The sequence below is a fragment of the Medicago sativa genome, chromosome 7 (genome assembly GCF_051527215.1).
Source record: "Medicago sativa cultivar Bolivia chromosome 7, Bolivia_mono, whole genome shotgun sequence".
NCBI classification, from domain to species: Eukaryota; Viridiplantae; Streptophyta; class Magnoliopsida; order Fabales; family Fabaceae; genus Medicago; species Medicago sativa.
In genome coordinates this window covers 97,914,447-97,931,177 of record NC_140755.1, presented here as the reverse complement: position 1 = coordinate 97,931,177, position 16,731 = coordinate 97,914,447, and the positions used below count along the sequence as shown (strand labels likewise).

The following is a 16,731-nucleotide window of genomic DNA, read 5'->3' as shown; positions in this document are numbered from 1 at the left end:
CAAACTACACCGTTCAAAAATCAGAGTAACCAAAAAAAAAACACCGTTCAATTTTAACATAATAACTGGATGTGTCTAACTCCAACAAGGAGGTAAGTGTACTAGATCATAGAATGTGCATTTATCATTAAGCATATTTCAAGAGAAGTGAAACTGATTTGGAAATTTTTCCTGAACTAAAAGGCAATCCAAACAAGACCTATGATGTTTATCAATTAGAAACTAAATTTGTTTGAATTACTTTATATATAAGGCTATGTAAATTATGTATGTACTGATCAAGCAAATAAAATATCTCGTTGTAACTCAATGCAAATGCCTATAAGTCCAACATTGGCCGTTAGTTAATAGTTGATGTATGTGGAAATGATGTATTCAAAATGCCTCAAATGACAGAAATCATATTTGGCATAGATATTACAAATACATGACTTGTGGGCAACACGCTCTTACAATTTTGGATACAAAAACATTACCTGTTTTTAATTTTCGAAGGAGACCAATCGGAAGGGTAAGCATTTAAATAAATTAGGCATCAATATGATGAAAATAGGTTACTTGTTTTCATGAGATTATACAGGGGATAGAGATGCTATATAAGAACCATCACAGTACTTAACACTTTTTAGTGTACATGAACATAGGGAAGACGTAACTGCAGCTTCTGGAATGCCAAAGGAATTACTGCAGCCTCGCAAGCTTTCACTGCCAGCAGCTTTTGATTCAGATTTTTCACACGTTGATTTCAAAGCAACATTCAGTCCACTGGAGACCGGTTCAGTCACAAAACTGTAACATAAAAAAATAAACCAAGCACAACTCAGGTTTCAAATAACCAGGTAAGGCGATTCCAGTTTTAATTCAATGGCGTGCACAGTCAAACGTGTCCAGAAGCTCATGAAATTCTACTTGAGCTCATCGCAACTCAAGACTAATCAGCAGGTTAGCACAATGAAGTGTCACTGCGAAAGGATATGCTCATTGTATTGGAGCTCAAGCTCGTAGAAACACAAGCACAGACAATGGGTTGGGCAGAAAGAGTAAAAATCTCAAGATCATGTTATTTCTCTATCAGTTTGTTTGTGATTACAACATATAATGTAATCTCGTTTATTACCTCAACACTCTTATTCAAAAAACTAAACCCGTACTACTAAATTTATGAGGTATTCTTATAGCCAAGACCCATCTTTATTTGTAATAATACACTTACACCTAACTCTCTTTTTGGTAGTCTAAATTGCTAACAACACTGCCTCATGTAAATCAGAATGGATCCCGGCTATTAAATGGATTCCAGCTATTCTCTATAAATCTCAAATCACCCCGAAATTTTAGTAATAGAAAAAATGGGGAGGATCCATTTCCAGGTAAATAATATATAGTGAGAGAAAACATAAATATATTCCTAAAATAAAATTCAATAAACCTTCAAAAACATACCCAAGTTTTCTTAATCACATATTTGAAAGCCTCGTTATCAGAGCTCAACACATGGACTTTATCCTATCTAAACAATTACATTTTAACAATGTAATAAATATTACCAAGCAAAAGCTCCACGTACCTTGCCTCAAAGCTCCTCCCTTCAGAGCCCATCAATGCACATATACGGCTGATAATCCAAGGTGGAATAAATGTATCCTTAATTTCAATGCTACATAAAAGACCATCTAATGATCCTTGTGCAAACTCGTTATCTTTCCAAATAGACCCATTATTAGCCGCAATATCTTCAGCTCTTCTCATCTCCATGCATTTAATCTAGGAAAGAGGGGGGAAAAATATCAACATAGAAAGTGGAATTTAGATTCTAATGTGTATTATTAAATGAGCTAGAAAAGGAAAAACAACTATGGTAGCTTTACAGTTTACACAAACAGGAGAAAGTAATTCTAATTCCCAAGCAGTGGATAAAAGGATTATTTAAATTGACAAATTGCGGAAAAACAACATGGGAAAAATAAACAGAAGGAAAACAAAGTTAAGGACTTGTCAGCTGTCACATACATCAGGATAAGTCAGAGCAGAACTTTGGAACGGAACAGGAGAACACAAGACAGGAACGTCCACACTAGACAGTGAGGTCACGAGAGTTCTGCACAGTGCAGACAATTAAAGTTAGTCAGCAACTAGATAAAAATATAAGAGTGAACATCAAACACATTTGTAGTCAATGAAGTACGAAAACTGGATAGGAAGCTTCACTTACCTGTAATTCAGTAATAGGTCAAATAAGCCATGCACATTGTTGCTGCCACTGAAAACCAGCAATGATTCTGGGCTATTATCAACGTCAGAGAATGACCTTGAGCGCCGGGTCTGCATTGTTCCAAATGAAAAACATAAATCAATACAAACCATATAAATAGAGCTTAAATATGGTGTTAGAGTTGAGTGATAAACTTTAAAAGCAGGTCTACTATATACAAAAAGTAACGATAAAAAATGATCATAAAAAGCCACAACTGCAACACAATAAATGATTTGAAAAATATTTGCATGTTTTTATCAATGAAATTCTCATAAATCAATTAGTTGACTTTAATTCCAGTATACTTGTCAAAAAAAAATATACACTGTTAAGTGTTATCTAATCATATATTAAGAGTTTGTTAGGTCAGTCAAACTCTTTTAATCATACAACAACATATAATTAAAAGATGGTGTAAGCACATTTTACAGGCAGAATTTAAACTCCAAATAATTCAGTTAATACTAATACTAATTAGGAGACAACAGAGAGGTGTAATTTCAGTATGTAGTACAGATTTATCAAAAGAAGCAAAAAGAGGTAAGCACAAAAAGTTGGGAATTGTTCTCCATGATCATTGACAGGGATTAATAATTTAACATAAACATCCCATGAAAAAACAACAACAACCACCAAGCCTTATCCCACTAAGTGGCGTCAGCTAATCCCATCAAAAAAACAAATGATATGTAAATAACATATAGAGACAGACCTGCCCCAAATTTTGCTTCTCTATCTCTGACAGCTCAACCAAATCCTCAGTTGTAACTTGCTCCTCTTTTGAACGGCAAAGAGGCATAGAGAAACAAAGATCCTAGACAAGAGGGTATACAGCCAAAATAAGTTCAGAGACCCTCACCAAAGTATGCATCAATGAAAGTATATATAGTATATAAAGCCACATGAAGGTACTCAAATTTGAGATTGTACTTAAAATTGTGAGGGATAAATTGTGGAATTATAATAGAAATCGTAAGATTTTACAAAGTTGAAAAAACTCATTAGCACTGAAGTGCTCAAATCATCTCATTTAGAAACTTTCATATTTTGTCCATTCGTTTACAACGTATATAGGCCAAAATGTCCATTTGTTTAATCTGGCTAAATAACGAAATATAACCACAAAAAACTGGTCTTCTTTGGTTTCACCCAGCACTGTTCTGCAGAGAGATATGTGCATGCTCCATATCTCTTTCTCTTCAATGGGCAGTCCTCTTCAAATTCCAAACATTGCAAGGCTGTTGCTTCACCCGGATCTCATCACTATCGTATCAACCAACGACTCTAATTGTGGAAATAAAAAAATTGCCCGAATTAATGAGTTAACGATTTCCCCCAACGCAGACAAAGATTTTAGTGGTTACAGAATCACTTAGGCTGAAAATCATCATAGAATCAAGGTCTCCGCTATTTGAATCACAGTTTTGACTCTCGTTGGCAGAAAGGGAGGTTCTAGCATCAAACAGCAAACAATAAAACCCTAAAAAATCGTACGCATTTCTAGCTGTTATTGACCCAACAGGCGCAACACTAAAGACTCATAATGCTAGCCGATTTGTAAAAACTACATTTTGTGATTAAAAATGCCAGTGGTCAAAGTCTATAACCAACTCCAGAAAAGTACATCCCTTGTTGAACAGCCGGATCTATTGAAAAACTCTCAAATTGATGAGCATGCATCTAGGATGACGCTGCTCATTGGAAAAAAGGAAGAAAAAAAAAACTTTATAAGATAAATAATATAGCTTATACCTACTAAAATTTTTTCAGATAAATAATTGACCAGAGGGAGTATTTTCATAGAAATATGGCCATCAATGAAAAAATATGATTATCCTGAGGCAAGCATTACCAGAAAAAAAAGAAAAAGAAAAAAAAAAAATACCTACTCGCTCTGTACTTGTATGATACTAGCTGATTAGTAGCTCTAAGATAAACAGCACAGATTATAATGCGTTAAAGAAATACAGCTTACATGCTCTCTTAACAATGATCTAAAACCTCTGGTTGACTGAGAAATATAAGCATTGCATGAACATTTGGATTTACCAGAGCCATCGCCACCAGTGAACATCACAATAAACTGGGAAGTGCAGACTACAACACAGAAGAGTAGAAAAATCGTTACAAAGTTTCATCTATTATTTTATATATAAATAAATGTATGCATAGTAGAAATGCACAAAGAAATTGGTGGATTCAAAAAATGACAAATTAAATCTGCATTTATAACACCAAAGGCACATGAAGATTTAGCAATAAAAGAAACAGGTGTATTTTCATCATAATAATAAACGGGTCAAATGTGCTTTCCTCCCCGATTTATAAGTTTAGTAGCACTATCCATCCTAGAGTATTAGATTAAGCATTCTACTCTGTGCTATTAATGTTAACTTTCCCATCTGATATAATTTCACTGTTAAAGATAACATTAAAAAAAGGTTCAAATGTTAAGCTCTACAAGTGAAACGAAAAATTTAACAAACCATATATCTTAAAGTCTCATATCCTGTGTACTACTTAAGAATACAACCAGTGCAAGCACAACTCAAGGGTTTAATTTAATTATTAACACAAGGCAGGGGGAGCTCTACTTCAATCGGTTCTCCCTGTTTGATATTCTTTAGGTTGGAAAATGAAGAAGTGTAGAGAGAGAGTTTGGAGAATTCTCAACTTTGTAACTCTGAAATGACAGCTATCAACGTTTTACAGACAGGTAGCTGACTTCTTAACTAACTGATTAGTCACATATTTCTCCTAAATTACTAATAACTATCCAAATAATCTTCAATCCTATATACAGATAAGGCTGCACGAATTACAAGTGCACAAATACACAGGTAACATAAACCATACAATTCTAGCAATTTCAGCCACAAAGGCGCAAACTCAGGGTGGATGATTACATACGAATTTTTCAAACAACCTGAGTTGTACCTTTGAGCTGCATATCACAAGGGAGAGATAGCTTTAACAAACTGAGAGTTGAAATGTCAGCACATTGATCAGTGGTTAGAATGTGACTGACAATTAGGCTTGTGTCGAGTACCTTCTCTTCTATCTAACAAAATATATGTCCAGTTTCATATGCTTGGTTACTGTACTTCGATTGTCACGGGAATGAAGAATTCTGAAGGGAACTTTGCAACTCTATAACTAGTCATTGGATACAAGGGTGAAGGGAGTTCAGCTGTTATACTGGCTAGAGCTCCCATCTTTCATTAATGAAGGGATTAAACTTTGGGAAGTGTGCTTCATATTTAGTATGTGGAGTTTGAAAGTTTCTAAAATTTAAGGTTTGGGTTATTGTCTTTTCACTTGTATTAATAACTTGTTAAACTTTTCCTGACATCTTTTAGTGGAAAAATTATATAAAAAGTGAAAATAAGCAATGTTAAATTAAGAGTAAAATGTTTGACTAATAAATTGGGGTGGAAATGTGCAACTAAACCTATAAATTAGGAGTATGAAGTGCATTTGACTCTATTGAAATTACAAATCACAAATACAGAGAATAATGAAAAAATGCAGAACATAAAAACACGATATAAGATGTCTATAATCAGTATAATTCCATCTGACAAAAAAGTAACGGACATGTGTAAATACCATAAAAGAGGCCACATATGTTCTTCCGAAGCATGTAATAGAGGTCATGAAAGGATTCTTCCCAAGCCACTTGCCGTTTCCTTAAGAACTCCAATTCTATTTAATAAAAAGGAAAAATGGAACATAAGGAAAATAGAGAAAGGAAAATGACAGAGAAGTAGCTGTAAATGAGTCAAGTCAGAAGGGGTTTAACAACCTCCTTCTGCAGTTGATGAGCTCAACACTGATATGATAGAAGGCGGAAGAACAGATTGGGGATACATCCATGAATGCAAAACTTTGAAGCCCTGGGAACTTCTCATATTTTCATTCCTGTAAGGACAGTGCAGGTAGGTTAACTGAGGCATGATACCACACATAATTAACATATGTATCGTAGAATTAGGAAATAATAAAAGCTTTCATAAAAAAGAAAACAATGTACAGCAATGATAGCTAAATCAAAGTAAGCATAAAAATAAATAAAAACTAAACAAATCAAATAAATAAGAGGGTGGCTCAACTACATAACACAGAAACAGTAGGGCCTAGTTTCCTGTTTGTGTGTCAATGCATATGAATGAATTGTTATGTGGGCAAAACAGAATTTTATGATAGAATCATGAAGTAAAAAAGTCATGTATCCTGTTATGATGATAGAAAAAGAATTGTCTAAGCAATATATTGCCGCACTCATTCAATGCTGAAAATACAGAGAATAAGAAAAACAAGTTATGAGAAAAATATTGTTATACATGCAGCATCAGCATGCATGATAAATGCTTAGTGACATCAACATTACTTTTCTCACATCAAATGCAAAAACGTTTTTCTTACAAAAAATTCTGAAATAACATGAAATTGGACTTGCATCTTACAGCCCAACACAATGGCTTTTGTGTTCATCAAACAAAACGCCCAATTGATAATACAAACAAGGGGATGGGCACAACCTAACTGTTATGTTTATCAAGTTTAACTGCCAGTGCATCTATAAAATAGATAGAAATCCAAAACACTTTGTGTAACAAGTACAACGTTTGGTAAGGTCTTCGTGGGACTCAATCATCATTGAGCATAAAATTAAATGATCTTTTATACAGGCATCAATTCAACTTAAAATAGTACCACGCTATTTGCTATTTTAAACTATACACTAAGAATCTCATTGTATAAGTGTTTTTATTTGCTTAGGTGTATCTTATTCCTGCCGGGCTTCAGGGGCGTAGCCCTTCATATGGGAGGGGTAGCCTTGGCTACCCCAAAAAAAATATTATTCATGAAGTGGTCGGTATGTATTTATATCCAGCTACCCTAAATAATAAACATTGAGCTATCCCAAATAAATTTAGTTGCAAAAATTAGCATAAATAATAAAGTAAAAAAATTACTACAAGATTGATACATTTATTTGTATTGGTTTGATACTTTCGGTCTCAATAACAACAATAGAGAAACCTTTTTCAACAATAAAAATTATCAAGACAATAATCATAAACAAATTAAATGGACAATGAGTTTCTTGCAAATAACATATTTATTTACATTTGAAAAGACATTATTAATCTATTATTAAACAGACAATTATTGATGAAATTGGGTTCTTGAAACGTATTTTGCCCAACGTTTCTAAATAGCGATTTTTATGTTAAGTTCCTAAGATTTGTTAATTTTAGTCCTTAATTTTTTGTTAGAGATTAAATTCAAGACTAAAACCACTTTTTTTTTGTAAAATTTTAAAAAACTGAGACAAAAATTGGATAATTTTTTTAAGAACTAAACCTAAAAAATTATAATTTGTGGGACTAAAAATATAATTTATCCTTAAATTTAATATGTTTTTTTTTAAAAAAAAAATCTTTTTTATAGTTGGCCCCTGCATAAATTTTTTGCGAGCTTCGCCGCTGCCGGGCTTGATGCCAATATATTAGTCAATCAAAGGTACTTACCAATTCGCAGAAGCAGGGGATACTATTCGCATACTGGTTTTTAAAGTAAGATCCAAAGGAGCCTTCTTGCCAGGTATATGACATTCAGAGGAAGAATTTACTGCAATGGTTGGTGCTGAATCTCCACGTCCATCGGATGAATCGGTAGCTAATCCATTATCACCACGCGGTCCAAGCGAGGCTAGTCCTCTCAATGCTTTTCCCTAAAAAACGTTTTTTTCAGCAAAACCATATTCATGATACATCCTAGTAAACATCTGATATGAAGATAAACTATGAAGAAAAGGTTGGTTGCTTCATCATATACCATGTCAATATTTACTGCTCCAGAAGATCTATCAACAGCTGAAGAAAGATCGGCAACACTAAGAAACTTTCCTTCGCTGCATTTTTCATTTGTTTCACCCGCCTGCAACACACCATCCTTGGTAACCTCTCCTGAGGTAGCAGATTTCTCCAAGCTGCAAACAAAAGCATCATCAACATAGGAAAAACATAACTTGTGATCAAGCAAACAAGTAGGCTACGAGACAAACCGTGAAACCCCTTGCTGTCTCTTAACCACCGAAGTAGAAAAAATGGAAGCATTCTTTAGATTACTAGTTTGCTCCATAGATGGATTTTCCTGAACATAGTAACAATATCAATCTTGGATCAATAATAGAACAGAGATGTCAACAGTCAGCTAAATAAAGTAAACAAATATTAGTCGTGGTTTGAGCATATATACTAACCTTCACATTTTCCTTCCCCGATGGAATCTTAAACCTCGGCTTTTTGGTGGCAAATACTTCATCAAGTCGTGTATCATTGTATCTAGGCGCCCTAAATAATCCTGGTTTCTTAAACCTATTGTCCACCTCAGAGACACTGCAAATATAAATAAATCAAGTGAATTAGCAGCAAATTGAAACGGTTAATTAAAATAATTAAGAAGCGGAAGAAGAAACTAACTTTGCTGAACCACTGGATTGAGAACATTCATCGGTGAGGTCCACGACACTTTCTCGCTTCAATTGCTCTCCCTGCCAGTATAAAACATCGAAGATGAAATGCATCCGCGTCACATTTCAATTGAAGATTCGAATAAATAGCATAATCCTAACCCTAAGTTAAAATGCAGTTATAAATTGAGATTGAAAACGTACCCTAAGTTCTGAAGGTGTTTTTCTTTTACCAATAGAAACACCGTTTCGAATTCGGTGAGAACTGGGAGGCATAGCACTTGGAGTAGCTACTTTCGCCATTCAGGAATTACAACAAGCACTTTATCGAGCAAAACACATGCTCTGAATCGATCTACACAAGTTAAGCTTAAATTAACGATAACGAAAATGAGATTTGCGCATAAATCTTGAATGAAAATATTCATAAGATTGAAATTGATTTTTTAATATAAAGATTGAAATGAAATTTGAGTGTACCCTAACGTAGCGGGAGATTGAATTCGACGAAAAGCGGTGTCGTATCAGTGAATGGGAAGAACCTACAAAAATCGGGATAAAGTGAAAAATGAAAATCTACTTAATCATTAATTATTCCAAAAAACAAATAAAATAAAAAAATCTAGTTAATTTAAAATGAAAATAATTGGTTTTCCCTCCCGATTGTGCCGCCGAGGGAGTGTTTGGTTGGCATGTATGAGATTTCGAATCTACATTGGGTTGGGCAGGATAAAAACCTGGGTTGGGTATCAAATTCGTTTCCCACCCCCGCAGTTCTCGCACACCCCCTAAATAAAATTATTAGGATCAAATGCGACTTATACATGGTTCGAATTTCTCTTGTGGTAAAATGAAAATTCAGGTGATTTTACACAACTACTATATTAAATGAATGAACTTCAAAAAAAAATATTGTATAATCATGGCCACGGTTATCTTAAGTACTTTATTGACCCATTGTTTTTTTTTTTTTTGTTACAATTAGTTTAGGTGGGTTCGGCTCCGGTCACCACCAGGGTCAGGGCATGCCTCCGGGCCCAAAGGGCACTTATAGAGGTACTTACAGATCACCCACCAACACTGCCCTCACATCGGCAGAGGGAATCGAACACACTGACCCATTGTTTTATACTAAATTATACATTTCAATGACAGTTTTTTGTGGTAAATTATATGTAGGAAATCCAGATGTTATTATGTAAAAGTGTATAATTACAAAATAAAAATGTGCATTAAATTCGAAACTTCATGCTTGATTGTTTTAATTATTAATAAAATAAGTTTTATTTGTTCAATACATTGTATATATATATATATGTGTGTGTGTGTGTGTGTGTGTGTTTTTGTGGATAATTCGATCTAAAGGATACCTAACAATGTAAATAGAAAAATCAAAGAAATTATAATGAATAACAAATAATATAAAATAACTCAAATTTAAATAGTCTTACAACCACTAAAATCATCAAATCGTAACATTGAAAATATCAAATAATAGAATACGAGTTCATTTATAATTTGCCCTTAAAATTATAAACACTACAAAGTTGTTTTCAATTATTTTAAAAAAAAATCAATTATTTCAATGGTAATATACATATAATACATAATTGTAATATGTATTAAAATTTAGGTAAATCATTACAAACTGGTCAGACCGCCGACGATGGGTTTGAACGTTCTAGGGAAGAATGTGGTCTTCAGCGGCGTCGTTGTCGCTCCAATCTTTCACGATAATCAAAGCTCCTTCTCACGTGTTCACTGCAAACCTCAACATTATCGTGTTCCTCGTCTAAGTAGAGATGAAACTCCGAAGACAATTATTACCAAAATCGCTTCCCAGTCTCAAAATCTTCACGACTCTCCTACGGAGCCGTAGATCTTCAAGATTGTGGCTCTCTTGTGCCTTGACAGAATCCTTGATGTTTATTTGGGGTTGGTTGACATTGGAATCTCATATTATGATACGACAATATCTGACGTGTGGGGAGGTTCGATCAACAGACACGTTACAATCCATAAGATGTTGATTACCGCCAGAAAGTGTATCTTCCCAATCGGAAAATTGAAGTCATGACAGAGAAAGACCAGGTAAGGCCAGTAATCCAAGCTATGATGAGGGATTCAGAGATCACACAGCTTGGTGACTACAAAAAAAATTTTGTGATCCCTGCATTCGAAGGCTTTTGTAACTGTAACAGCCCGATTTTCGTTAGATTTATTTTAATTGCTTTTATATGTATTTTTACGTACTTATACGTGATTAATTGCCTCTGTGTGTATTTTGGTTGGGATTATTAAAATTTGGTGTTAGAAGGGTATTTTAGTCATTTTGAATTTAGGGGTATTTTGGTCATTGTGTGAGCAAGGGTAAATTAGTAATTCCTCTGTGATGATTATTTTTAGTGTTTCAAGTGGGAACCATTATTTTTGCTAAGTCACTAGTGGGTTGTGGTAATTAGTGGTGAGCTGGTAAGTATTCGATAACTTCTTACCGTAAGTGAGTAAGACTTTGTGGTTTGGTTATTTAGAGGTCTTAGGCCCATTAAACTTTTTAAGGATTAAGCCCATTAGTGTGGACATTATTTAAGCTCCAGTCCTTGAAGAAAAATAGGGTTCACATTCATTTCATAAGAATTTGAGAGAGAAAAAGCATGAGGAAGAAAGAAGAGGGTTAGAAGAAGAAGCTTGAAGAATCAAGAGGTGATAGAGATTCTAGGAGCTAAATTGAAGGTTTTACTAGAATTTTTGTCAATTGAGGTAAGGGGGCTAGTTTTCATTCATAATCTTCTTGTATAATCTCTTTTCTACTCCTACCCATAAGTGTTTACTTGTGAAAAGTAATTATTGTGAATTTAGTTGGCGAAATTCACGCTCTTATATTGATGTCATGTTTGGGTATGTGAATTTGATGATAATTAAGTTGTTGATGTTCAATTTACTTGCTTAAGATGTATATATGTGAACACTTTGTATTTTGCTCAAAATTGGTGAAGTATGATATTGTTGTTGGATTGTTGATGAATTCATGGTCAATTGATGTTGTTGTTGTTATAAGATGTTGTTGTTGAAGATTCATGCTATGAGTATTCATAATTATGGAAGTTGTAGTGTAAATTGAGTTGTTGTTAAAAGTTTTTGTGAAAAATGGGTTTGATTATGATTTTGGATGTGAACTTAATAGATTATGATTTTGAATGTGAACTTAATAATTTGAAGTGGTGTAACTGTTTATTACAAGTGTTATGACCATATACAATGTTTTTAATTAACTTGGGAGTGTTGTGTTTGAGTTTAGTGATGAACTCAATAATTTGAAGTGGTGTAATTGTTTATTACAAGTGTTATGACCATGGACAATGTTTTTAATTAATTTGGGAGTGTTGTGTTTGAGTTTAGTGATTTTGTGGATGTGAACTTAATAATTTGAAGTGGTGTAATTGTTTATTACAAGTGTTATGACCATAGACAATGTTTTTAATTAATTTGGGAGTGTTGTGTTTGAGTTTAGTGATTTTAGAGTGATTATCAAGTGAAAAACACATTGTTAAGCTGATTTTTGAACTGCTGTGAAGCTTAAAATCGGCCCCCGAACTGCCAAAATCGGCCACCGATTTCTGAGTTGTTTTTCCAGTTTTGGTTCGAAAAAAATCGGCCATCGATTGTTGCAATTCGGCCACCGATTTTCTGTCAGACAAATCTGGAAAACATTCGCATTTTTCGCCCTTTTCTGTTTTGAATTCGCTTTTGGTGTAACGTGAAAGTTTTAGATAATTGTGTTAGCTTTCCAGTGGTTTTGGTTTGACTTGAAAATGACTTTTAGATTTTGAGTTATGATGAAAACACTCCAAGGAGGTCTTGGTGAAATTTTATGAAAATTCCGCATAACTATTTCTAAGTCAACCCAAAACCCATGGTTTGTTTCCAAACCTCAAAACTAGAAGTACTAGGAGTTTAATTAAGAGGTTTAAAAGTATTTAACCTATGTCTTGTTGAATCTACTTGGTTTTGTTTCGAAAATAAATTGGTTTTGCAATATGGAAGAAATGATACGAACTTGTCGTAACTTTGTGATTTTGATGATTTTGTCGTAGTCGGCCGATGAAACGCACATGTATATTCAACTACACTCATATGTGATCTAAGTGTATACATAGTCGAGGCCCTAGAGTTTATTTACTTGGTTTTGGTTCAATTGTCTCGATTATTTTAAAGTTGTAAAATGAGAGACGAACATTGTCGAAAATAATCTTTAAGACCAAATACTTGGCAAATCTTTTGTGGATAGTTTGATATGATTATATGAAGATATGTGAATGATTGCCAGGTGTTGAACATGATGTTTATCACAGCGTGGTGTATTTTCTCCTCACTTGAATTGTGAGAAATAGTATGATGTTGTTGAATTATATGATAAAGTCGATGTTGGTGAATACTAATATGTTGATTGATTGTGATATTATTGGTGAATACATATATATTAATTGTTTGTGATATTGTCGGTGAATACATATGTGTTAATTGATTGTGATATTGTAGGTGAATGCACATATGTTAAGTGATGATGATTTTGTTGGTGATTGCATATATGCTAAATGAATGATGATGATGATGTGGTGATGACTCTTAATTGAATTATGACTTGATTGATTGTGTGGACGTAAATAATTGATAATGCAATTGTTGTTGAAGTTGATCAATATAAATAGAGGTTATCCTTTATATTGTTGTTGAATATATATGATTATATTGTTGTTGAATATATATGAGGTGATTTTGCATTGTCGAGTCTTTGCTTGTATATTAGTGGTGCGGGTAAGTTTTTTGTTGGAGTAACAAATTCCTGTCTTGCTTATGCCGTAGTCAATGGCCATCAATCGTCCACGATTAGACATTTTCTTCACAAAACCATAAAAATTGAAATGGTTCCTTATGAACTTCATGGTCCCTATTCAAAATAAAACAATAGATAAAAGAAGGAGAGAGCAATGAAAGAAGGAGAGAGGGTGAAAATAACAACCTGCGGCGAGGCGCGGCAAGGAGACAGGAAATGAGATGGAGTGAGGATGTGTAAAAAATTATCGCACTATATATATAGTATTACTTTTCCCACCCTATAGGTTTCTCGCGCGCCTTGTGTTTTTCCAAATGTGTTATGCATGAGATCCTTAAATGTTTATGATTGTTTATGTTTGATTATGATTGATGTGAAGCTAACCCCCAGTGATCTGTGGTGGACCGCCTACCTATTTGTATGAATGGGTAGACGACATACATGATTAGTTTGATTGCTTTTTTGGTGAGTTGTTTAAGGATGGCGGGAGCTTCCTCTGTTTATCCTTTAGAGTCTTAGATTAGGCTCTGATTAGGTGTCAGTCTTTATGATTCTCTGGATTTGTTTATGTTATGGAGATTTTGCCCATTTGTCGGGTTTTGGAGATTCTATGTATTGATATATATTTGGAGTTATGATATGCATACTTTGGTGATGTATGACTTATATCCGCTGCGTAGTTGTTTGAATATTTATGCATGTTATATTTGTGGAAGCCTTTTGGTGACGTGACGTCTATTTCTTGAATAAATGTTTTTATTCGCGTGTATCATCGCTTTAATAGAAATAGGGCGTTACAGTAACGATCCTCCCAGTTGTTACAAATTAGAGGGTACTATCAGGCCGTTACCAATATTGCAATCTCAGTTCAATAACGCCATGGTTAATTTGGGTAGAAGTGGTGTCTTCATATCTGAAGTGGAAGAATTAGGCCATGGTTTATTGAAGCCTGGTATACTTGGCGAGACTTTAACGAGGGAACTCGTTGTTACATTCACTTTTGAGAATGATCATATCAACAATTTTCTCACTCCAATGAAAATGGAATCTTTAGTTGAGAGAAGTCAGGTTGGCTTGGTATATGAGGTGATAAAGTCAATTGGTGCTGCAAATATACCGTGGGAGCCTATGTCAAATGCGTTGGTCATTCGCAGAGGCATCGAAGAAAATGGTATTTCGGATGTGCGAATCTATTCGGGAGGAAAGTTCGACTTGAAGTACGATATGCGCCTCCTCGATCGGACATTAACCTAGGAGATGACTGAGAATGAAGAGCCTTCTTTAACCATTACTTTTGACTGAAACATTATCTAGTCCTCTTGATCTATGGATAGGAACTTAAAACATTGGATTGAAATTTAGTATTTTTTGTCCCCTCTAAATTCTAAATAGACATGTTTACAGTGAGATTGCCTCATTTCAATCGTAAGTGGCGGTGTTTCTAGTGAATAGTGATGGAAAACTCTGGCATCTGTCGAAATTTACGTCACATATGACTTGTATATAACTTGCTTAGAAATCTACAGTATACTAAACTTAAAATGGAATTGATTTGTTCAAGGTATTATATTCGTTAAAAAAATGAGTTAAAATTTATAATGTAGCCGACCCCACTTAGTGGGATAAGGCGTTGTTGTTGTTGTTGTTGTATTTTTAACATATATAATATTCATTTTCACTTGACATGTATGACTCGAAGAGTCGTATTTAACACACAAAGAAGAAGAAACATATGTATTATTTGCAAGATGTATCAGTGGTTCGCACATGTTGTTTGATGTGTTGTTTTTGATTAAAATTCATGACTCCGAGAATGTTTAATTTATGAGAATGAGAGGAAATCAATTGTGTGTGATTCATTCGATATAGAAAATTATTTCAAATTTAAGATTAATGATATATTAATTATCTCTTCTTTAATTAATGAAACATGCATTCATTAATGTTTTGTTCATTTCTAAGTTAACTTTGTTAGTTAATTGATTCAAATAAACTGTGAATGAATTCACGACAGTGCAAACTACGGGCCTAAGCAAATAGACCCACAACTTGTCTATATTAATTGCATGTGAATGTTATATCAATCTGTCTATAGATCAATTCGTCTATTTTGTTTAAAAATTTAAAATGGTAAATTATTTTGAATTACTATTTATTTTTGTTCGAGCTTGACTATTTGTCTTCATGCTCCTCTTCAATGCAACTAAATCCCTAATGATTGGTATTCTAAAATAAGAAATGTGCAAAAAGAAAATGGTGAATAATGGTGAGTGTGGGTTACTCTGTTTGTGTAAAGTAGACAAACTAGTGTAAAAATAAGTAATTATTCAAGTTATGAAGTTAAACAAAGGTCATAATTTTATGATTTCAACACCATGTAGCTTGAAAAATAAAGGTTAACATCATAATTTGGAGTCTGATATTTAAACTCAAGCTGTAAGTCATCTATATCTTTATTTTTATCATACTGAATGTTAATTAGTGCTAATTTAACCTTAATAATGTCCTTTTAATCCTAGTTATGTCCTTTTCTGCTGCTTATTGAGAAACATATAAATGTGGAGCATGCACGACCTGAATTTAAAAAGCCCAACAATTTGCCATTATGTTGTCTGCTCCACTTGAGAGATTTTCGGCTTATAAGATACTCCCTCCACACCAAATTATGTGTTATTATGAGAATTTTACATATGTTAAGAAATGTAATTAATCTTGTATTAAAAATAGTAATTATAAGTTATTTTACAAAAATATCATTCTCACAATTCTCTTAATAAATTATTATAATTGTCATATGTTTATCATAATATATGTGAATGTAAACTCTTAAATATTTAAATAAGTTTACACTAACACAACATCATCACACATGTCAGTAAAAAATAAAGGAAATGTGCTTCTTTATTTGTAAATAAAAGACCTTAGCAAGATATCAAAGGCACCATTAAAACATAATCTTTGGATTGCTAAGAATTATGTTATCATCACACATGTCAGTAAAATATTAAGGAAATGTGCTTTTTTATTTGTAAATAAAAGACCTTAGCAAGATATCAAAAGCACATTAAAACACAACTCACATGGATAATTTCATATTACGTCTTTTGTAAGTTCAGTTGAATCAAATCTACGCAACAAAGGTAACTTTGGCAACATGTTGTT

At 33.6% G+C, this 16,731-nt stretch overlaps 1 protein-coding gene across 2 annotated transcripts; it reads right to left on the bottom strand.

The window, feature by feature from the left end:
- Nucleotides 1-322: 322 nt before the first annotated feature.
- On the bottom strand, nt 323-9,285 carry LOC146910910 (downstream neighbor of Son). 2 transcript variants are annotated; one of them, XM_085722860.1, is made up of 15 exons: nt 9,216-9,285; nt 8,940-9,090; nt 8,746-8,816; nt 8,526-8,661; nt 8,328-8,416; nt 8,099-8,252; nt 7,792-7,994; nt 6,060-6,175; nt 5,864-5,959; nt 4,230-4,351; nt 2,967-3,068; nt 2,213-2,322; nt 2,011-2,098; nt 1,548-1,764; nt 323-789 (listed from the first exon to the last, which is right to left on the bottom strand). In XM_085722860.1, the coding sequence occupies exons 2-15, from the start codon at nt 9,036-9,038 to the stop codon at nt 782-784; spliced, it is 1,611 nt and encodes a 536-aa protein (XP_085578986.1). In that variant the 5' UTR covers nt 9,039-9,090; nt 9,216-9,285; the 3' UTR covers nt 323-781. The 2 variants fall into 2 exon arrangements, with proteins under 2 accessions (XP_085578986.1, XP_085578985.1); XM_085722859.1 differs by having other exon boundaries at nt 1,568-1,764.
- Nucleotides 9,286-16,731: the final 7,446 nt, after the last annotated feature.